Below are 24,580 nucleotides of genomic sequence, written 5' to 3' on the forward strand. Positions count from 1 at the left end.
AAATTAAACAATAAGGGAGATAAAGGGCAGCCCTGTCTAAGTACCCTTAGATATTGCAAAAGACTCAGATCTAACTATTTGCCAAAATCTAAGCTTGGAGATTTATATAAAGCAGTTAATCAACTGCAAGGTATAAGCAAACCTTTGAAGTACTAAAAATACTTCCAAGAAATCCTGTCCAATGCTTTATCAGCATCTAATGAAAGAATCACACCAGGAATATTGAGCTTCTTTGCTAAGTGAATAATGTTAAATAACCTCCTGCTATTATTAATAGAGAATCTTCCTTTCACAAATCTTGTCTGATCATCAACAATAAAAGGAACAGCACCTGGGTAGAATAAACAGCTTGGCGCCTCAGGAACTTCTACATTATAAAGGACAAAGGCACCTGCAGAAGGGATCTACCTCCCATCTCGATACAGATAGCACTGGATACTTTAGTACCAAGACAGTCAGTCCTGGAAAGGATCCTTAGTGCCGCTTAGGCATTCTTCTTGGCACTTCATATGGTGCCATTGTTTTCCGTGCCTCACTCAACCACTGACCTGTGGCAGATCCAGGCTCTGGTGCTACGGGAGGGAAGGGAGAGCCTTTCCTGATTTGTAGGAAAGAGAAGATGGCTTATTTAAAATTATTTATAACCCAAACCCCCCAGAGTTTGGGGCAGGGTACATCGAAACACCTATAAAAATAAATACAATGGCAAGAAGTGCAGAGTCATGCATATGGGGTGTGGAAATCCTAAAGAACTGTATTCGATGGGGGGTGAAGGGCTGATATGTACAGAGCAGGAGAGAGACCTTGGGGTGATAGTCTCTAATGATCTGAAGTCAGCGAAACAATGTGACAAGGCGATAGCTAAAGCCAGAAGAATGCTGGGCTGCATAGAGAGAGGAATATCGAGTAAGAAAAGGGAAGTGATAATCCCCTTATACAGGTCCTTGGTGAGGCCTCACCTGGAGTACTGTGTTCAGTTCTGGAGACCGTATCTCCAAAGGGACAAAGACAGGATGGAGGCGGTCCAGAGAAGGGTGACCAAAAAGGTGGAGGGTCTTCATCGAATGATTTATGAGGAGAGATTGAAGAATCTAAATATGTACACCTTGGAGGAAAGGAGGAGCAGGGGTGATATGATTCAAACTTTCAGATACTTGAAAGGTTTTAATGATCCAATGACAACGACAAACCTTTTTAGTTGCAAAAAAATCAGCAGAACCAGGGGTCATGATTTAAAATTCCAGGGAGGAAGACTCAGAACCAAATGTCAGGAAGTATTTCTTCACGGAGAGGGTGGTGCATGCCTGGAACGCCCTTCTGGAGAAAGCGGTGAAGACCAAAGCTGTGAAGGATTTCAAAGGGGCATGGGATAAACACTGTGAATCCATAAAGTCTAGAGGAGGTGAATGAAGAGAAGAGGCTCGGGATGGCTTCCTTGCAGGAATGACAGCTACTACCTGGAGATTAATATCCTTATTCAATAAACATACACACAGATAATGCAACTCCAACATTGCTCTATGCTTCAACGGCAAGAGGAAATGAGGAAAAAAGGATTTGCATCCTCAAAAAAGCAGGGGAGTAGCTTGCTTGTTACAGCAGTTACTACCCCAAACCAAATAAGCCTGATACTTCACTTTCAATGCATATCCAGCATAGCTCTCTGTTTCAATGAAGAATGAAGAAAAAACAATTTATATTCAGACAACCAACAAGGAATGAATTACATAGTCTGGGTAAACAAATAAGCATGGGTGTAGCTTGCTTATTACAGCGGTTACTACCTCAAATCAATTAAGCCCGATACTTCACTTGGAATACATATCCAGCGCAGTGCACTGCTTCAACACAGGTGGGAATGAAGTAAAGAGGATTTATATTCATACAACCAACAAGGACTGAATTGCACAGGCAGGGTAAACAAGCGTGGGAGTAGCTTGCTTATTACGGCGGTTACTACCCCAAATCAATTAGCTAGCTACTTCACTTAGATGCAGCTCCAGCACTGTTCTCTACATCAATGGCGGGGGTGGAAGGGAATTGGAACCAAAAAGTTACCAATAAGAGCCCTGACTTCAGCGGTCAGAGTAACAAATAAGTATGAAAACAATTAGGTGTGAAAGCTTGCTGGGCAGCCTGGATGGGCCGTTTGGTCTTCTTCTGCTGTCACTTCTATGTTACATATACATAAATTGTATAAAAAAATAAAACAAATGGATATCGTAGACTAACAATCCTGGTGCAAAATACAGTTAGAGGACTTCAGCAGTAGTTAGTCACTAATAGGTGGGAAAGCCACTGTGAACAAAAATGTTTTTAGCTTGAACTCTTTAGGGTCTGCTATATGGCAGAGCTGCAAAGGAAGCAAGTTCTAGAGTCAGCTATGGAAAATGCTCTCTTTCCCATGTTATTGCAAGACATGCCTAACAGAGATGGAATATCAAGTAAATGCTGGCTGGAGGATTGGAATGTTCTAGTGGGAGTGTAGAATCTTAGAGTATTACATAACCAGGGGAAGTGATGTTATGTAGCAAACTGTGGATTATCACTGCTTGTTTATAATGTATCCTCCACTGGACTGGAAGCCAGTGGAGTGAAGGGAAGTTATGATCACACATGTTTTGTCCAGTCAAAAGGCAAGCTACAGAATTTTGAACCATTTGTAAAGGTCTGATCATATTCAAAGGAAGGCCAGTGTACAGACAGTTGCAATAGTCAAGTGATGAAAATGTCAGTGGTTGCAGTACAGTCCTGAAATCAGATGGATCAAGATATAGCTTGATCCATCTTTTCTGATCCTAGTTAATTTTTCTGATCCTTTTCTGATCCTAGTTAATTTTCCCTGTTTTATTGTAACTTTCTCACATCCTTATTATTGTTTTACTGTATTTAAAGTTTCAATTGGGAAATTTGTTTATTATGTTACGCTTTACCCTACACACATTGATAGCTGTAAACCGGGTTGATGTGATATTAGTCATGAAACTCGGTATAACAAAAATAATAAATAAATAAATAAATAAATAAATAAATATAGCTTAAGGTGATGGAGCAGTTTAAGTTTGGCAAAAGATGTCTGTACTATGGATTTAACTTGCAAAGATCCAGATTTTGCATCTTTAGAGACATATGTAAAATCTGGTTATCAAAACTAAATGTGGACAGTACTGGGTATTTTGTTGAATAAACTAAGATTATAATTTCAGTTTTCTTAAGTGATAGTTGTGAGAGAGCCATGACCTGATTGTCTAAAGGCAGACTGAAGCAAATTATATAGTGGCAGACCATGTGGAAATCGTGGGGAAATAGAACTGGATATCATCTGCAAACAGTCTATATGAGAGACCCAGGGTAGACAAAAGTCAGTATAATGGAACAAGGTAAATATTGAATAAGGCAGCAGATGGAGCTGATTCTTGTGGGACCCAATGGTAATAGGGTACCATGAGGAAGAGGAGGATGCAATTCTTACTTGTTGCAGTCTGTAAGTTAAATAGGAGTTAAACCATGAGTAAACTGACTTGCTCTTCATGCCAAAGCTTCAGGGTCTTAACAGACTGTGCCTTCCACAGGATCTCCACCTTCCAGGCAAAGTACAACTGTACCCTTGGGACATCCAACCTCAACCATAACAGTTGAAAACATAATGATGTGGGCCTAGGCAGTAGCAGCTGACAGAGTGAGTGTCTGTGATGGACATATGACACCCACAAACGCATGCCTTAAACCCTCTAACCAGAGGTTTATGGAACTTAGACTTCCCCATATCTTTTTTTTCTTTAATCAGAACTGAAAAGTTCTGTTTGAGGGGCTGCAGAGACGGCGATAAATGCATGAGCCTGGGCCGAATGGTCCAGAGCCCACAAAGTAACCTGGGGTCTCATCCTGATCATATCCTCTTCTTCTCCCACTGCAGATATCGTGGACTGTGGCTGTCTCCACTGCCCTATCGGCATGCGTTGGTTTGGTGTGCCGATAGCGTCATCCAAGGAGGGTGCCAGTCGCCCTTCCCTGTCTGTCTTCTGTCCTCTCGAAGCTTGTTTTCTTGCAGGTCTGCAGATTTTCCTTGGTGCAAGATTACTGAGCATTTACACCAAAAGCCTTGGTGGTTATTTTATACCAAGTTTATGCAAGAGCGTATAGGTATACCATGCTTCTACATTAATCTATGGTTGCTCCGTTGAGCTTTTTGGTTACTTGCTTGATCCTATTCTTGGGTTTATTGTTTTATGCTTTGACATACGTTATACTGAAGGGTGAGAGGATAGGCTCTGTCCTGATATAGGGCATCCTGCAAGTTTTAGTCTGTCTCCACCTGCTGGAAAGGAGGCTCAACCCACTGTCTGGACTGATCCGGGTACGTACAGGAAATTGTCTTTTGGTGTGATAATCAGGCCATGGTACATGTATTAAAACAGGTAGCCCCCCAGATACCCTAGAGTTGCAGAATTGTTGAGGGAGATGATCCTAGCTAGTCTGTGTATAAATATCATAGTTCGAGCATGAAATGTTCCAGGAGTGAGTAATGGGGTGGCAGATGCTTTATCTCATCTAAGTGGGACTTATTTCGCAAGCAGGCACCCACATCGGACCAGTTGGGGATGCCGGTTCCGGACCATCTATGGACAACTGGTCTACAACAACCAGAGACCTCCTTCAAGGATCCTTAGCCCCTACTACTTGGTTGGCATATTGCAGAAGTTTTGAACACAATCAAGCATTCTTGGTACAGCCTGGCTGGGAGAGAAGCCACATGCCAGATGATTTGATTGTCAAGTACAACTCCTCAGCCAAGGACACAGGCGTATCCAGGACCTCAGTGGTCAAGTACCTGGCTATCTTTCTTCACAAAGGCGTACAGATGAGGGAAGCCACCAAGTCCTTTGAGGTTAAGAAGATGCTGGCCGCATTGACCAGAAAAATTGGACCAAGTACTGACTCACATCAGCCAATTACCCCTGACATGTTTGTGAACTTATGGCTAATTTTTTCCATCTGGCATTCTTACTAGCCTTCTTTGGTGCCCTCTGAGTGAGTTGGTAGCCGCTTCAAAAAAATGATACGGGACACAGAAGGTATTCTTCTGCAGAATGTAACATGCTCAGAATAGTCAGTCCACATTCAAATACAGAGATCTAAAACTGACAAAGTGGGCCGTGGGTCCACCCTTTTTTTTTTTTTTTTTTTAGAAACATTGATTCCCAGATCATTGTCCCAGTGAGGAATATGGAAACTTACTTGGCTATTCAGCCCCACCCGGGGGGGACGGGGGGGGACACGACACATTTGTTAATCCATGCTGATCTGGTGCACCTCACTATATATCAGTTCACCACTATTCTGTGATTAGCAGTAACTAAATTAGGCCTGGATGTCACTTCTTTCGGATTGGTGCGGCAATTAGCACAGCTCTAGCGGACTTAACAATAGACACTATACAGCAAATAGGAAGATGGCAACCTTCTGCAATTAAAACTTATGTGAGAATGGGCTGGGGCAGTAGCAGCCACTCATGAATGTCAAATTATCTTTCAGATCTGCCATGGTATCAGCAAACTGTATGGATCATAGGGAATTCGTTCATCCACTGGACAGCAAAGAAGGCCCATGACTGCCCCTATGTACGGCTCATCGAGGTGTTAACTTTGTGTGGATTGGTAAGCGGGGTATGCTTTGGGAGCAGGTTGTACCCCTTTTACACAGATGAGGGATTTGTTGGCCGCACCGGATACTATTGTATTACACCTTGGGGGCAATGATTTGGGCAGTCTTTACTGCAAACAACTGATTAAGATGATAAACGATGATCTGGCCAAGAAAGCTGATTGGTTCTCATGGATTTGTCTTTTCTGGTCAGACATTCTCCCATGCCCAAAATGGTATGATGTGAAGCTTTGGGGGGTGCCAGATTAGCCATGGATAGGCCGACGTACAAAGTGAAGGCATGCACAGGCTGAATAAGATCCACTTGTCGAACATTGGTTATGTCATTTTTAAAAATACACTGCAGGAGGCTTTGGAGGACTTATTTGGTATTACAGGAGATGGCCGCAGATGAATGTTGGGGAGGGACATGAGGCAAGGATTCTTCTACCTCATGCCTATGATGGGTACCCGAGCTGTTGGCAAATTTCTTATTGCTGATGATGGGGTTTTTTGCCATGATTCCAGGTCAGCCATTGGCTGGCAAGAGGATACCTTTACAGCAAAATGGTGAGGCATGGGGATATGCCCCAGAGGGGTGGTCTCCTTTCTTGGAAACACAGCTGGGGCCAGAGCAAAGATCGCTGCCTTGTTTGTTTTTTTTATGGCGGATGGCATAACTGGTGGGCATAGCCCAGATGTTCCCTATATCACGGCGCGGTAGGAGTTGGTTGTTAATATCTGTTTTGATAATAAACTGCAGCCTATACTTCCAAATCATACTTCTTGTATGCATTCAGTTTGTGTCTTGGATTGCATTCACTTGAGGATGCATTTCTGGGGGGAGGGGAGTAGGCTAGGCAGGCATTTGTCGTGGCTGCCAGCGTTAAGAAAAAAGTGAATCGCAAACGTGACTTGAGACAGAAAAAAAGCCAGGCAGTGATCAAAAGAGAAAATATTTTTTTTTAATCTCTTTATTAGTTTCAAACAAAACATTTTGATACCAGAAAAAAAAAAAAGAAACATTTCACAGCTCTTGACTACACCATCTTTAAAAAGGAGACTAAATTACATAAGTTAGTCCACCACTGAGGGAAAAGAGTGGAGAAAAAAGAGTTTAGAAAGAACTGCCAAATTACTTATTAATTAGCTTGGTGATTCCCTATGAGAATTGGATAGAAGCTGGAGAAATAGTTTTAGATTGAAGAAATAATTCAAGCTGCTTAGGGTCAAAGAACATAAACCTGTCATTCCCAGACCTTATTAGACAAGGAAATCTTAGCAAAAAAGAAATTCCTAAAGAGAAAATATTTTAAGAGAGACTGGAAACACATCCATGTGATAGCTCAGATGAAGAAAAACTGAGAGCTCACGAGGCATAGTGTGCACAGGAACCCCTGTATATGCTCAGTAAGACTTTTACTGAGCTCTGAGAGCTGTGTCCATGTCTTCGCTGTTGGATGGCATCACCCACATTAAGGCTGATTCATGCCTGCTTACTGATAAAGAAACAACTGAAGCCAAGCATCACAGAAAAGACACATAACAGGAGTAATGCAAGAGAAAGTGTCTTCTCTTTTTCTTAGGGGCAAAAAGATTCTAATACCACCCCTGAATTTTGGAAGAAGCACCACCAGCTGGTCTCCATTAGGCCAACTGTGACCACTCAGGATGCCTATTTTTAAAGTACAAATCATTCTTTTCTGAATAGACTGAATTAATTTTATTTGGAAAAATAAGAAAACTGCTGTAGTTGACATTTATGCTATTTAAATTATCATTATCTACTGCAAGCTTACTTTTGCTTTCCAGCAGAATAATAAAAGTATCTATTAAAATAACATTAGCTATTCAGAAGCATTACATTATATACTGTAAATAAATGTCAATTAACTGATTTCAGAATTAAGGTTCAGAATATATTTCTTTCTTTGGGGATGGAACAAAAGCAAACAGAACATAATAATTTGTTTCTTAGTTTGCAGCTTTTCTTTAGAAGTCAAAAAGCAACAATTACCACAATTTCAAAGAAGACAGATTTAAAACTGTGGTGGTAGTATATCACAGTATATGATTTAAGTCAATCAACATCATAAAAGTAAAAATGTTGAAAAGTAAACAGTTTTTGCAGTGTACCTCATCAGGCCTATATGCAGTGTATCTTTTTCCCCATTTAAACTGAACAGAACCGTTAGTGCACAACAACTTCTCACCACTCATTGTATATCACTCTCTTCGATTTCTGCACCTCAAATGCATGACTCCACAGTTGTTTGCACCAAATCTTAATTGCTAAGCATTCGACCATCACCTCTCATTCTGTCTACTTCCTCAGAGGTGTTCATGCAGTAGCAGATTTTGTGACCTCTGTAAAAAGGGAAACTTTCTTCTAACCTATCTACAAAAACTCTCACAAAGATATTGAGCAGAACTGGCCCAGGACTGATGATCCCAAAGGTACTCCACTAGTCACTTTTCTCTCCTCCGAGCGAATTCCATTTACCACCATCCTCTGTTGTCTATCATGTAGTCTGTTTCTAATCCAGCCTATCATCTTGGAAACCACCCCATGGCTGTTCAGTTTATTAATGAGCCTGCTATGCAGGATAGTATCAAAAGCTTTGCTGAAATCCAAGTAACCATTCCAGCGCTCATCCTTGATCTAATTCTCTAGATACCCAATCAAAGAAAATCAATATGATTTGTTTGATCCAGTCTTCCTCTGGTAAAAACCATGCTGCTTCGGATCCTGCAACCCAGTGGATTGTAGATAGCGGCATGCATCCTAGGGTACTGAAGGAACTAAAAAATGAAATTTCAGACCTATTAGTAAAAATTTGTAACCTATCATTAAAGTCATCCATTGTACTAGAAGACTGGAGGATGGCCAATGTAACGCCAATATTTAAAAAAGGCACCAGGGGCGATCCGGGTAACTATAGACCAGTGAGCCTGACTTCAGTGCCGGGAAAAATACTGGAAATTATTCTCAAGATCAAAATCATAGAGCATATAGAAAGACATGGTTTAATGGAACACTGTCAACATGGATTTACCCAAAGGAAATCTTGCCTAACAAATCTGCTTCATTTTTTTTGAAGGGGTTAATAAACATGTGGATAAAGGTGAACCGGTAGATGTAGTGGATTTGGATTTTCAGAAGGCGTTTGACAAAGTCCCTCATGAGAGGCTTCTAAGAAAACTAAAAAGTCATGGGATAGGAGGCGATGTCCTTTCGTGGATTACAAACTGGTTAAAAGACAGGAAACAGAGAGTAGGATTAAATGGTCAATTTTCTCAGTGGAAAAGTGTAAACAGTGGAGTGCCTCAGGGATCTATACTTGGACCAGTACTTTTCAATATATATATAAAAGATCTGGAAAGGAATACAACGAATGAGGTTATCAAATTTGCGGATGATACAAAATTATTCAGAGTAGTTAAATCACAAGCGGATTGTGATACATTACAGGAGGACCTTGCAAGACTGGAAGATTGGGCATCCAAATGGCAGATGAAATTTAATGTGGACAAGTGCAAGGTGTTGCATATAGGGAAAAATAACCCTTGCTGTAGTTACATGATATTAGGTTCCATATTAGGAACTACTACCCAGGAAAAAGATCTAGGCATCATAGTGAATAATACTTTAAAATCGTCGGCTCAGTGTGCTGCAGGAGTCAAAAAAGCAAATAGAATGTTAGGAATTATTAGGAAGGGAATGGTTAATAAAACGGAAAATGTCATAATGCCTCTATATTGCTCCATGGTGAGACCGCACCTTGAATACTGTGTACAATTCTGGTCGCCGCATCTCAAAAAATATATAGTTGCAATGGAGAAGGTACAGAGAAGGGCAACCAAAATGATAAAGGGGATGGAACAGCTCCCCTAAGAGGAAAGGCTGAAGAGGTTAGGGCTATTCAGCTTGGAGAAGAAACGGCTGAGGGGGGGATATGATAGAGGTCTTTAAGATCATCAGTGGTCTTGAACGAGTAGATGTGAATCGGTTATTTACACTTTCGAATAATAGAAGGACTAGGGGGCATTCCATGAAGTTAGCAATTAACACATTTAAGACTAATTGGAGAAAATTCTTTTTCACTCAACGCACAATAAAGCTCTGGAATTTGTTGCCAGAGGATGTGGTTAGTGCAGTTAGTGTAGCTGGGTTAAAAAAAGGTTTGGATAAGTTCTTGGAGAAGTCCATTAATGGCTATTAATCAAGCTTACTTAGGGAATAGCCACTGCTATTAATTGCATCAGTAGCATGGGATCTTCTTAGTGTTTGGGTAATTGCCAGGTTCTTGTGGCCTGGTTTGGCCTCTGTTGGAAACAGGATGCTGGGCTTGATGGATCCTTGGTCTGACCCAGCATGGCAATTTCTAACGTTCTTATGTTCATTAGCCTTGCCATTAATTTTCCCAGCACTGAGATAAGACTAATCAGATTGTAGTTTCCAAACCACATTCTGCCCTTCCTCATATCAGTACAAATAGCCCCATCCCCAAAGCTCTACTGAACAGCAGTCACCAGAACCACTCCAAGTTCCTTTAATATCCTGATGCATCCCACTTGATCTCATGGCTTTTAGCCACTGTTTGCTCATTCTATACTCTGTTCCTGAAATGGTGTCATATATATACTATACTCCCACATGTACCTTTGGCAATAAATTAATGGTCTTCCTCCAAACTCTTCTTCAGTGAATACCAGACAAGTATTTGTTGAACATTTTTGACTAGGAGCAACAGAAGCAGGTCAGATGGCATTTACATTGAAATGGGATAACAGAAAGACCATACAGCCTAACTAGTCTACCCATAGTCTGGGCCCAGTCAGCAACAGTAGACGGAGTGTGTATCTATGGAGGAAATTCAGCACCCATAGATGCAGACCTTGAAACCTCTGCTTTTACATACTCATTTGAATTTTTCTTTTAAGTTCTGATTGAGGGGCTGCCAAGGCAGTGGCAGAAACCCAGAGCAGCAACAAGGCAACAAAAGTAGCAATAAAGCCAAAAACCAAAAAATGTTTAAGAGAGAGACTGGGATACAACTGTGTGGTAGCTCTAATGAAGAAAGACTGAGGAGCTCACGAGGCGGTCTGCATGCAGGAACTCCCAATATGCTCAGTAAATCTGAGAGCTAGGTTTATGTTGGCATTGTCAGAAAATGTCATCCACACGGAATGACAAATTCATGCCTGCTTGTCAACGAAGAGAGACCATCTCTGAAAACTTTTCAGGTGCCTGATCACACTGAAAAAATCTTGATGCTGGCACCCATATACTGATAGATAGAGCTTGTAATATGGAGCACATGGGGGGACAAAGGGATGAAGTGGACCATGGATATCCACATAAAGGAAAAGAGGAATATGGGCCAAATGCAGTGGGGAGGGGGCGAGATAGGTAAGGGGATGAAAGTACGTAATGGGAAGAGGAGGGGGAGTGGGGAAGAGTTGGCATGAGAAGAGAAGCAGGTGTAGAAACAAAGGTTGTGGTTTCAGTTTACATATCCCTGGTTCCAAAAAATTCCTGTTGGTGCCTAGGAATTTTTATGTAAACAAAATTCCCATGCCAACAGACAGCCTTAAATTTTTGTTTTGAAACAGAAAACCTTTGTGTGCAATAATCCTAAACCAGTAGATATCAGTTTTCTGTTTCACGAACATTTAAGGTTGTCTGTTAACATTCTTGCCATGGCAATCTGGAAGTCCAGGAGCCCTGAGCCAAAATTTTCAGTGCAAATCAAGGCAGATTTATTAGTTTCTGGAAGCATTCATTTATGATTTCACTGGTGCTAATAATCCATACAAGAATATATGACAATGATATATGAATATATACACATTCCCACAGGCATATTATTTTATTTCCTGCTCACCTGATGAACTTTCTGTAAATACTGTTAATGTCTGTCCTCCCACACTTTGTAAATTAAATGGATGTTCTCTTGGTGCATTGACAGAAGCAGGCTTTCCTCCATCATCATGAATATTTGCAAGTTCTTCACTCAAAGTAAATGATACCTAAGGAAAACAATTATCAAAGTCTTCATGTCACAGTTTCTTTTTTAATAAGCACTAATCCTGCAGTTGCACATATACACCCTAGTGCTGTATTCTGCAACACTTCATGCTCCCTGACATTCTTTTCCAAGTAGTGTATGTTGTATAGAAATCAACCGCATATAGTTGGAATAAGGGAGCAGAGGGTAGTTGTGTGGGATGAAACTGTGGTTAGTCTAAAACAAACCAAGAGCACCAAAATAATACTTAATGAATTTTACTCAACTATACAATGCTTTTATGTTCCAAAAAATTCTATCTTTCAAAACTGCATGATTATGGTACTCTTCATTTCCTATATTTGATTAAATTTGGCAAAGGATTTCAGTTTGTTCTTACCTCTGAATTTCACCTAATGCAGATCAAAAGGTCACATACTAGTTCAGTGTCATTCTGAAGCCATACTGATAAGACACATCAAGGACCACCCCCCTTGATCCCTTTATAAAAATTGACGTTAGACTGGCAACCCTCCAGTCTCCAGGAACCATAGATGTTAATCATAGTTTACAAATTTCCAATAGCAGATCTGTAATTTCATTTCTCAGTTCTTTCAGCACTCTGGGACGTATACCATCTGGTCCAGGTGTTTGCTACTCTTTAGTTTGTCAGTTGCCCTAGTACATCTTCCAGGTTCACTAAGAACATTTAGATAGACATGGTGTAATGAGACATGGCCAGCATGGATTTATCCAAGGGAAGTCTTGCCTCACAAAGCTCCTACATTTTTTGAAGGGGTGAATAAACATGTGGACATAGGTGAACCAGTAGATGTGGTGTATTTGGATTTTCAGAAGGCGTTCGACAAAGTCCCTCATGAGAAACTTCTAAGAAAATTAAAAAGTCATGTGATAGGAGGTGATGTCCTTTTGTGGATTGCAAACTGGTTAAAATACAGGAAACAGAGAGTAGGATTAAATTACCTTTTTCCACTGTGAAAACAAACAGTGGCGTGCCTCAGATCTGTACTTGGACTGGTGCTTTTAAATTTATTTATAAATGATCTGGAAAGGGCTAAGTCGAGTGAGTTGATTAAATTTGCGGATGATACAAAATTATGCAGAGTAGTTAAATCTCAAGTGGATTGTGATAAACTACAGGAGTACCTTCTGAGGCTGGAAGATTGGGTGTCCAAATGGCAGATGAAATTTAATGTGGATAAGTGCAAGGTGTTGCATATAGGGAAAAATAACCCTTGCTGTAGTTACACGATGTTAGGCTCCATATTAGGAGTTACCACCCAGGAAAGAGATATAGACATCATAGTGGATAATACATTGAAATCGTAGGCTAAGTGTGCGGTCAAAAAAACAAACAATGTTAGGAATTATTAGGAAGGGAATGGTGAATAAAATGGTGGATGTCATAATGCCTCTGTATCGCTCCATGGTGAGACTATACCTTGAATACTGTGTGCAATTCTGGTTGCCACATCTTAAAAAAAAAGATATAGTTGCACTAGTGAAACTACAAAGAAGGGTAACCAAAATGATAAAGGGAGTGGAATGGTTGTCCTATAAGGAAAGGCTAAAGAGGGTTGGGCTGTTCAGCTTGGAGAAGAGACGCCTGAGGGGGAACATAAGTACATGCCATACTGGGTCAGACCAAGGGTCCATCAAGCCCAGCATCCTGTTTCCAACAGTGGCCAATACAGGCAACAAGCACCTGGCAAGAATTCAAACACTAAGTAGATTCTATGCTACTGATGCCAGTAATAGCAGTAGTATTCCCTAAGTCAACTTGATTAATACCAGTTAATGGACTTCTCCTCCAAGAACTTATCCAAACCTTTTTGAAACCCAGCTACACTAATTTCACTAACCACATCTTCTGTCAACAAATTCCAGCAATTAACTGCATTTTGAGTGAAAAAGAATTTTCTCTGCTTAGGTCTACAGAATCATGAAAGGACTTGTACAGGTAAATGTAAATCAGTTATTTACTCTCTCAGACAATAAAAGGACTAGGGGGCACTCCATGAAGTTAGCAAGTAGCTCATTAAAACAAAGAGAACAGTATTTTTCACTCAATGCATAATTAAGCAATGGAATTCATTGTCAGATGATGTGGTTATGGCAGTTAGTGTAACTGGTTTAAAAAAGGTTTGAATAAGTTCCTAGAGGAGAAGTCCATAAACCGCTATTAACCAATAAGGAATAGTAGCTTTTGATCCATTTGTTTGGGTACTTGCCAAGTACTTGTGACTTGGATTTGCCACTGTTAGAAACAGATGCTGGGCTTGATGGACCCTTTGTCTGACCCAGTGTTGCATGTCTTTCATTCTATATTCTTATGAATCATCACCTTTCAATATCATTACTGGCACTGCTATATCTCTTACATCTTCCTCAGTGAATACTGAAGCAGAGAATTCATTTAGTCTCTCTGATATGGCTTTGTCATTCCTAAGTGCTCCTTTTACCCCTTGATCATCTAATGATGCAACTGGTTCCCTCGCAGGCTTTTTACCTCGAATGTACCCTGAAAAAGTTTTTATTATGAGTGTTTGCTTCCACAGCAAACTTCTTTTCCAATTCTCTCTTTGCCTTCCTTATCAATGCTTTGCAAATGACTTGCCAGTGCTATGCTGTTTCCTGTTTTCTTCATTCGTATCCCTTTTCCATTTCTTGAAAGATGTTCTTTTAGTTATTATATAGCCTCTCTCACCTCACCTTTCAACCATGCCGATAATCATTTAGCCTTCTTTCTACCTTTTATAATACATGAAATACATCTGTTCTGGGCTTCCAAGATTGTATTTTTAAACATCCATGCCTGAGTTAAACTCAGTCTTTCCAGTTGATCCTTCATTTTTTACCTAACCATTTTCCTCATTTTATTATAGTCACGTTTTTGAAAGTTAAATGCTGTCATAGTAGATCTCTTTTTTTGTGCTCTTTCCAGTTAAATCAACTTTGATAATGGTGTGACTACTATTGCCTAGTGGCTCCAACGCTTATCCTGTGTTCCACTAACGATTAGGTCTAAAGTAGTTTCCATCTTGTTGGTTCTTGTTTCAGCTGCTCCATGAAGCAGTCATTTATTTCATCTAGGAACTTTACTTCTCTAGAATCCTGATGTAACATTCACCCAGTCAATACTGGGGTAATTGAAATCACCCATTATTACTGTGCTGCTGATTTTGTTAGCTTCCCTAATTTCTTTTAGCATTTCATTGTCTGTTAATTCATTTTGGCCAGCTGGAAGGTAATACACCCCCATTTCTATTTTATTCCCTTTTTCACCTGGAATTTCTGTCCATGCATTTTGTTTCCTGTAGAACTTTTATCTTGTTTGACTCAATGTTCTCTAACATATAATGCCACCCCTCCACCAATTTAATACATCCTATAATTTCGATATAATTTGTACCCTGGTATCACAGTGTCCCATTGGTTATCCTCCTTCCACCTGAGATGCCAATTTTATCTAACTCTTCATCCAGTGCTATACACTCTAACTCTCCCATCTTATTTAAGAACATAAGAACATGCCATACTGGGTCAGACCAAGGTCCATCAAGCCTAGCATCCTGTTTCCAACAGTGGCCAAACCTGGCAAGTACCCAAAAACTAAGTCTATTCCATGCTACCGTTGCTAGTAATAGCGGTGGTTATTATCTAAGTCAAAATAATTAATAGCAGGTAATGGACTTCTCCTCCAAGAACTTATCCAATCCTTTTTTAAACACAGCTACACTAACTGCACTAACCACATCCTCTGGCAACAAATTCCAGAGTTTAATTGTGCGTTGAGTGAAAAAGAACTTTCTCCGATTACTTTTAAATGTGCACCATGCTAACTTCATGGAATGCCCCCTAGTCTTTCTATTATCCAAAAAAGTAAATAACCGATTCACATTTACCAGTTCTAGACCTCTCATGATTTTAAACACCTCTATCATATCCCCCCCCCTCAGCCGCCTCTTCTCCAAGCTGAAAAGTCCTAACCTCTTTAGTCTTTCCTCATACGGGAGCTGTTCCATTCCCTTTATCATTTTGGTCACCCTTCTCTGTACCTTCTCTGTTGCATCCATCAGTCTTCAACGGCTTCGCCCCGCTTGCCTCACCTTAATCTCGGCTCCTCCCGCTTACCTGGGCAAGATGGCTACCGCAGCATCTACAAGCCGACCTCTCTGGCGTCCCCAAAACAGCTATGATGCAGGCTTCCGCCATTGCTCCTCCCAGGTACTTACTAGGGTGCGTGTGCGCGCGCAACCCACGTCTTTATAAAACCCTTGGCGCGAACCTCGAGGATGTTCCCTCTTGCTGACATCACGCCATCCAGGTATATCAGCCTCATTGATTTACTAGCTCCCCGAGTTAGCAAGGACTCGAATCCGTTCCTGTCTACGCTACTCTGTCGCTTCCGTGCTGGCGCTGGAAGCTTTCTCTCAGCCCTTCGGGGTATCAACTAACTTGGGTACCCGCTCCTCGGGGGCCCTCTGCTTTATTTCAGGTGCCTTTCAGGGAACAGGTACTCGCTCCTCGAGGGCGACCAGAATTGTACACAGTATTCAAGGTGCGGTCTCAACATGAAGCAATACAGAGGCATTATGACACTTTCCGTTTTATTTACCATTCCCTTTCTAATAATTCCCAACATTCTGCTTGCTTTTTTGACTGCCGCAGCACACTGAACTGATTATTTTAATGTGTTATCCACTATGACACCTAGAGCTCTTTCTTGGGTGGTAGCTCCTAATATGGAACCTAACTTTCAGGCCGATTCAGTAAAGTCCGCGGGAGAGCGGATACAGGCCACTCGCCTGTGCGCGCAATGCAGTATTTAAATTAGGTCCGGCGGTAGAAACGGGCAAAAGGAGGCGCTAGGGACACTAGCGCATCCCTAGTGCCTCCTTTTGGTCCGGAGCGGCGTCTGTCAGCGGGTTTGACAGCCGACGCTCAATTTTTCCGGCTTCGGTTCTCGAGCGTCTGGTTTTCGACCAGATAGCCGCCGACCAACTTCAAATTTTTTTTTTTGTTTGTTTTTTACTTTTTTTTACCCTTCGGGACCTCCGACTTAATATCGCCATGATATTAAGTTGGAGGGTGCACAGAAAAGCAGTTTTTACTGCTTTTCTGTGCACTTTCCCAGTGCCCAAAGAAATTAGCGCCTACCCAAAGGTAGGCGCTAATTTCTGAAAGTAAAATGTGCGGCTTGGCTGCACATTTTACTTACTGAATCGTGCGGGCATACCTAATAGGGCCATCAACACGCATTTGCATGTTGAGGGCGCTATTAGGTTCGGCGGATTGGGCGCGCGCTTTTCGCCCCTTACTGAATAAGGGGTAAGGGAAAATGCGCGTCCAATGACAGGTTAACAGTGCGCTCCATTGGAGCGCACTGTTAACCTGTGTAACTATAGCATGGGTTATTTTTCCCTATGTGCATCACCTTGCACTTATCCACATTAAATTTCATCTGCCATTTTGATGCCCAATTTTCCAGTCTCACAAGGTCTTCCTGCAATTTATCACAATCTGCTTGTGATTTAATTACTCTGAACAATTTTGTATCTGCAAATTTGATTACCTCACTTCTTTCCAGATCATTTATAAATATATTGAAAAGTATGGGTCCCAATACAGATCCCTGAGGCACTCCACTGCCCACTCCCTTCCACTGAGAAAATTGTCCATTTAATCCTACTGTTTCCTGTCTTTTAGCCAATTTGTAATCCATGAAAGGACATCACCACCTATCCCATGACTTTTTACTTTTCCTAGAAACCTCTCATGAGGAACTTTGTCAAATGCCTTCTGAAAATCCAAATACACTACCATCTACCGGTTCACCATTATCTACATGTTTATTAATTCCTTCAAAAAAGTGAAGCAGATTTGTGAGGCTTATTTTTCAGACTTTAGCATTTGTATATCAACATATGTTTCTTGTTTGTATTAATAACCTGCTCATCAGTTGATAGGAGTAATTTGGAATCTTTCTGCACTTTATTTAAAAGCACTGGTCCACTTTGGCATTTATTGCAACCTCTCTACTGGGATGACCTATTTTCCCTGTTCTCTTAGTATCCTTTTCTCTTAGTATCTTAAGTGTTATTCACTTGAAAAATATTCTGTTCACCACATCCTGCTTCTCTTTTCCTGTGAGATACTTAGCTCTTAAGGTCATTCCATGGGAGATGGCCCAGTGCTACACTCTAACAGTCTCCTGACAAAGGAGGAATGAATTTTTTCTTTTCTGCTTGCTTAATTAGAACATGATTATTTGAGCTGCCTCATGATACAGATGTGTTCTCTTTTTCCTCGAGTGGTCCGATTCCACTGGGACTTTAAGGTCCATTGAGCTGATCTTTTCTGGAGTTATACCGTGGAGGTGACACGAACCAGTTATGCCATATGACCCAACATCCTCAACATGTCCCATAAGGATTGTCTCCTGACTCTAACACTCCCTTCACCATGGCAATTTGATTTTCCTCTTGATAAGGAATCTGATTCATATCTAGCAAAACTGTTATGAACACTAATTGAGGAGACAGGCTTAAATTAGATTTTGAGTAATTTAAGGCAAGCTCTAATAATTCCAATACCCAGATGATGTTGCATTTAGAGTTGTTTGCCCCTATCTGAGATATGCCCTTGACCATCCAACTGTACAGACAGAAAAATATATGAAGCCCCAATCTGCATAGAAATGCTTAGAAAACACAGAGTGCCAACACTAAGCCAAAAAGCAATATGTATTAACAGAAGTGGTGTTTCTGTAGGGATAATTCAAACCAAAATTTTCTGAGTATTTCTTAAAGGAACTTATTCTCTTTGAACCAAAGAAAATGGAAGATGAACAGCAAAGTATTATGAACATTCTTCTCTATGAGCCAGAACTATGCTATGTAATGTATCACGTAGGGATCACATCACACCTACATTACAGTATCTACACTGGCTTCCAATATCATTTCGTATAACATATAAAATTCTGTCCATAATACATAATTTACTATACAACGTTAAATCCATCTGGTTATGTTCATTAATACGAATTTATAGGCCATCTAGACAGCTCCGATCTCTTGACAAATGCATTCTGGAAATCCCCTCTATAAGATCTGTCAGTTTATCGCTAACACGAAAACGTGCTTTTTCCGTAGCCGGTCCAACCTTATGGAACTCTCTTCCAGACCATATCCGATTGACGGCAAAACGCAGAGAATTCAAAAAGCTATTAAAGACCCATCTTTTCATATGTGCATATAACTTACAATAAGATCTTTTTATAACACTATATTTCTGTCAGCACAAATCATGTATAATATTGTAATGTATTTTAATTGCTGTATATAACATTTTGTGTATGTTTGAATTGTGTATGTTTTTATTTTGTAAACCGCCTAGATGGATAGTCCCCTATTCCATTGTGCGGTTTATAAAAACTTTAAAATAAATAAATAAGAAATGCAGGACTTGAAGGAGGAATGGTTAGGTTGTAAAACCTATCCTGGCATGGGCGCCAGTTTGTCTACTATTAGCTCTGCTGAAGCAGAGAGCTTTGATACTGATTGGAGGACTTTTATCCTTAATGACAGTTTGAGACTATGCAGTTCTCTATGCTAACAAGAACTCTTCACTTTTATTTAAAAAAGTGTTAAACTCCCAATCAGAGAGCTGTGCTTGGTCCTCTTCTATATGCATGAACTATGCATGCATAATGCAAATTCACTGCTTTAAAAAAATGAGTGAAACGAAGGAACTGGCAAGTCCTGCCATGGTTCCTGCTACCAAGAAGTCCATCAGGGAGCCAACTATCAGAGAGCTCCCATTGAATACCAACGACAAGACCAAAAGAAGTCTGCCAGCTGGCCTGCATCTCTATCTGATCTCTGGGGCAAAGAGACGCTGACCCGAGATGCCTGTGCACTCGCGTAAGCTTTCCAGATCTGCACCTCATGGAGTACAAACAAATGCCTTCACAACAGAGAGAAACTACGCAATTCCTTCAGCTGTGGTTTGCTAGCATTGTAAAAAAAAAAACAAACTTTACGTTTTAATTAAGAGGTCTGAAGTTACCTTTAGTTTGGGGTAGAAAGATATGATTTCTCTCAATTAAATCTTGCCAACTTGCAGTAAATGGTGCTACTTTACAAACTATAAAACTACCTTTCTCAATCATCTAAAAGACTGATATAATAATCAATTATATTTTAACTAATAAAACCTCTGTTAGACAAATTGAATTGACGCTCGCAGCCGCCACCTTAACCCGCGTGGTGGTCGTTCCTCTCTTCTTCCTCCCTATGTCTCATTGCCCACCATTATGCATCCTTCATCCAATAACAAACCACACCAAACTGTCAGTTGGATATAATCAGGCCGCAGCTTTCTTTAACAGGTTATTAAAACCTAACCATCTGATACCCGAGCCGGTATGATGTCACTTCCGCTGCCCGCCGTATGGGCCAAGCAAGGCAGCCTTACTCCGTGTGCCCCCCGCCTTGTCTACCAGCAAGGGGGCCCAGACCTTTGGCGCATCCCGCGCCCCACCTTCTGCGCCGCCCCCAGGCGCTGATCGGCTACCACGCCGTCCTGTGATGTCGCCAGCACCACTTGCAATATGTCCAACCGGCTCGGGTAACCGCACCTTACATATCAGCTGCGACATTTAAATTTCCACATTGATCAACATTTTTTTTTTTTTTTTTTTTTTGAATTGTGCTAACTAACATGTGACTGCTGTCTATTCATTCTGTTAAAACTAGTTCTCACCTGATAAACATTATGATTTGATTACATAACTTTCTACCCTGTCCACCTGTTTCCCAACATTCCCATTTTAAAGACCAAACTTTCTTTCGCTAGTATCTTAAGAAAGGGTGGGTGGGCGGGTTGCTGGCACGTTGCGCGAGGGAAAAGGGGCTCCTGGCCTCCGTCACGGCCCTTTAAAGGCCTGCTGACGTCATCGGCCTGCGCCACCGGCGCTCCCGCTACACGACCCCGGCAGGGGAGGCCCGTAGGCACGTTCTGCTCTCTGCTGGGGGTGGAGGGGGCTGATAGCACGTCGCTGTGCCCTCGCTCCCCCCCCCCCCCCCACTGCCGGGAGGCCGATCCCACACGTCTGTGCCGGCGCTCCGTCAAGGGTGGGCTCTGGCCATGCGGTGCAGGCCCACCTATGAGTCTTTGTTCTGATAAAAATGAACTCTGATCGACCTTAGTCTGAGTAATTGATAATAATACTGTACATTGTATAGTTGGCCATTCCAATAAATTTTCTATATATGGGATGCTAATATTACCTATCTCTCCCTAAAGCAAATCTGAGATACTTCCTGTGATTGGAATTTATCTTTATATAGTTAAACACATTCTCAAGATCCAGAGAACATAACCAATCTCCCTTGTTTAGAAGGGAAATAAAGGTGCCTAGAGAAATTATCTTGATCTTTTCTTTCATAAGAAATTTGTTAAAGGTCTTTAGATCTAGGATAGGATGGAAACCTCCAGTTTTCTCAGGCACAAAGGAATACTTGGAAAAAAAAATCCCCACCCTCATTCCTACAGTATCTCCTAGCTGAATAAGATGGAGGACGGCTCCATCTCTAGTAGTTCCATCTACATGTATTGCAGATAGTTCAAAATGTGGCTGCGAGGCTGATTCTTGGGTTGCATTGAAGAGAACATATTACCCTGGTTTGATAAGGTTGCACTGGTTACCAGTCTCTATTAGCAAAATGTTTAAATTCTTAATGGCCATATTTATGGCGCTTCGAGACTCTGGATCAGATTATTTATGTCAGCTGTTAAGTCCCTTATATTCCAGGTCAGGCTTAAGATCAAATGATACTGGTTGTTTCAACCACAAAAGCTCACCAGTTACTTTGTACCCATAGAATTAAGTCCAAATGTTCAAAACAGACATGTGCCAAGTCTGATTAAAAAAATTTGCAGGTAGTCATGGTATATGCACAGACAGCTACACCCTGCTTGGAGTAAATCCAGCCAGCAGGAGAAGAGATGCTAGGTCCCGCTCCAAAGACTGACACCACTGAGGGAGGTCAGGCCCTGCCAATGGGAAGAGACACTTTGGGACTCGCCCCAATGAACAATGCTGCTGGTGGGAAAACTAGGCCCTGCCAGTGTAAGGGCAGTAGGTGAGCAAGCGAGTGAGGGTGAAACAGGGAAAGGAAGGCAGGGGATGGAATGAGAGAGAATAGAGGAGAGTGGAGTAAAGAGAAGTGATGAGAGATTGAGAGGGGAAGGAATGAGGGAAGAAAGGGAAGAATATGGTGAAAAGAGTGGTTAGTGAGGGGAAGGGAAGGGAAAGAAAAGCAAGGAATGAGAGGAAATAGAAGAGAGTGGGGTAAGTGAAGGGAAGCAAGGAGGGTGTGAGAGAGGAGGGAAAGGGGAAGGAGGGAAGTAGGGTGAGAGGAGACCACTGTGAGTGAAGGGAGGAGAGTGATGCAAAAGGGGTAAGGAAAGGGAGGGTGCAGGCTAAGAGGTGAGTGAGGGGAGGGGAGAGAGTGTATACACACACACACACACACACACACACACTCACATATGCATATAGATGCATATATATGTCTATGTCTGCCTCAAAGTGGTTTCTGCTCCTGGTCAACAAGCAGAAGGAAGGTCAGCGTCGCCTCAGAAAACATTGGTTTGTCCTTGCATGAAAGTTATTTCCATTTTCTGCCATGCTTGGCAGATCAGCTTAGGGTTTCACCAAAGCCTTTTTTCTTGGGGCATCGGAAGAATTTTGCCCCCGACTTCTGCAGTAGCTACTGCCCTGCTTCTATACGAAAGTAATTTCCATTTCTGCAACACATGGCAGTTTATCTCAGAACCTAGCCGAGAACATTTTTTCTTGGTTACCCCGGTGAATTCTGCTCCCAACTGCTGCAATTTAAAGATTTTGTGAATTTATCGAAGCGACCCAGGAAGGTGCAATGTACATCTCCCTACAAGCTACCGTTGAGCCAGTGGTCCCCTGTCAACTCTGCTAATTCATGTAAGTTGGCCCGGCTTTACCCTGCCAGTGGAGTTGGGAATCACCACGTAGTAATACATTCCACCATCGTTAGCATCAAGAGTCTCCCCTGAGGAAGCCTTTCTGGCAAAACAAGGTCCTTGTTGGGATTTTTCCATCCAACGCATGATCAAAAAACACCATTATCTGGTGGAATGGTTATTGGAATTGTTCTGTTTTAATTAAGAACTGAAGACTTTTTTTAACCTGACCCAGGATTATTAGTTTCAAATCACAGCCTAGGGAAACATATGCAGTTTCAAGCGAATGTTCTAATATAAAGCCTTAAGAATGTAACTTTCTTACATAATGGTTGCAATATACGTGTTTATGCGCACTTTAGTTACTGAATGATTGAGTATACTGGTACATATGTGTAACTAGTTTTGCGTTATATTAGCCAGAGCAACTTGAATACATTGTTATCTATTAGGGTCAGTTGTTGTGACATTTCTCTAATGATAATTTCATGCTTTGTTCATCTGAGATATTTTTCACATCAACACATTGTATCTATTCAACAGAGTTAGAGCTACAGCTGATACTAACATAGAGCGTGTACTGGTAATTAGATTTCATATGTTTTTTTGTAAAGTGTTTTTTAATGACTCATACTTGTTTGTACAAGTTTTGCCTAGTATACGTATGTATTTAAAATTGAATTGTTTTGTACAATTTAATTTTGTTTTTTCAATCTATAATTCAATAATAAAAATAAAATTATATATTCATCATTCGTGCTTCTTCCCCCTCATGGGTTCATTTTGGTTATATCTATATCTCTATCTATATACACACTAGAGTCCCTTTCAGGTAGAAAAGATGATAAAAGGATCACTAAACTATCATTTGTAGCTTTTTTATTGGAACTGGCAATTTCTTCCTGCTCCTTTGGGCTTCCAGCTCAATCAGAACCAGTTCAGTTTTTAGTTCACCTTATCTTGTGAGCCCAAGGTGGTGAATAAAAAGAATAACCGAAATAACATAAATCAACAGCAGTGACAGAACAATGACTATCATCATCCAAGGGCAGCCATGGTTGGTATCTGGTACCATGATTTACAACTATCCACAGACTTTTTTTCCCCCTATTTCATATCCCCTTCCGTCTTACTTTAGAGGAGTCGCTGCAACGATAGTCTCAGCTAGGAACCATATACCTGGGGCTTCTTCTGAAATCCTGACTCCCTCTCCTTAGGAGCAGTGAAGGCTGCATTTGCAGCATCCCCAACTCCAGCTAATCCAGGAAGCGAAGGACCTGAACCAAGACACAAGACTACCACTGAGCTGGCCTTGAAAATCCTTTTTCAAGATGGATATTCAAAACTAACCCCATGCTCCAAATGGCCTTATACAATTGAAAGATGTAATCTTTGTTCCTTCCTACCACCCTTACCCCCATTTAATAAGCATCTATGCTAAAGTTATAAAAAGTTTTTATTAGCTCAGCAAAAACAACATTATTTTGTCATTTGCCTTCCAGGTAAAAAGGACACAAGGCCTAGTACAACAATTAAATAAAAAAAATAGGACAATACTTTACACAAGTATAGTATGTACAACGCAAACTCTGCAAATGCCATAAACCATACAGCATAAACAATGCACAATAGAATAATAAAAAATCATAAAACATTGAAACACCTAAAACAATGATACTCCTGTGCCACTTCATACCAACCAAATATATTTTTTGCTATCCTGCTCACTCCCCAAGAAAGTCCATCAAATTTAAGAACATCTTTATCTTCCTCAGCAAGAGATACTTTTCTGCCTCCAGCATCCATTCTTTACCACTCCACTAAGGCAACTTATTGGCTGGTGGCCACCTAGGTAGAATTTATAGTTGATTATGCATTAACAAGTTATAGTTACA

General features: G+C 41.0%; 1 protein-coding gene across 1 annotated transcript in view; it reads right to left on the reverse strand.

The window, feature by feature from the left end:
- Nucleotides 1–24,580, reverse strand: part of GTF2F2 (general transcription factor IIF subunit 2) — a 423,749-nt gene that overhangs the window by 338,267 nt on the left and 60,902 nt on the right. The window contains exon 4 of the mRNA XM_029602905.1: nt 11,532–11,676. Coding sequence (XP_029458765.1) covers nt 11,532–11,676 — 145 coding nt within the window. The remainder of the gene's footprint in view (nt 1–11,531; nt 11,677–24,580) is intronic.

Source organism: Rhinatrema bivittatum, chromosome 5 (assembly GCF_901001135.1).
Source record: "Rhinatrema bivittatum chromosome 5, aRhiBiv1.1, whole genome shotgun sequence".
NCBI lineage: Eukaryota > Metazoa > Chordata > Amphibia > Gymnophiona > Rhinatrematidae > Rhinatrema > Rhinatrema bivittatum.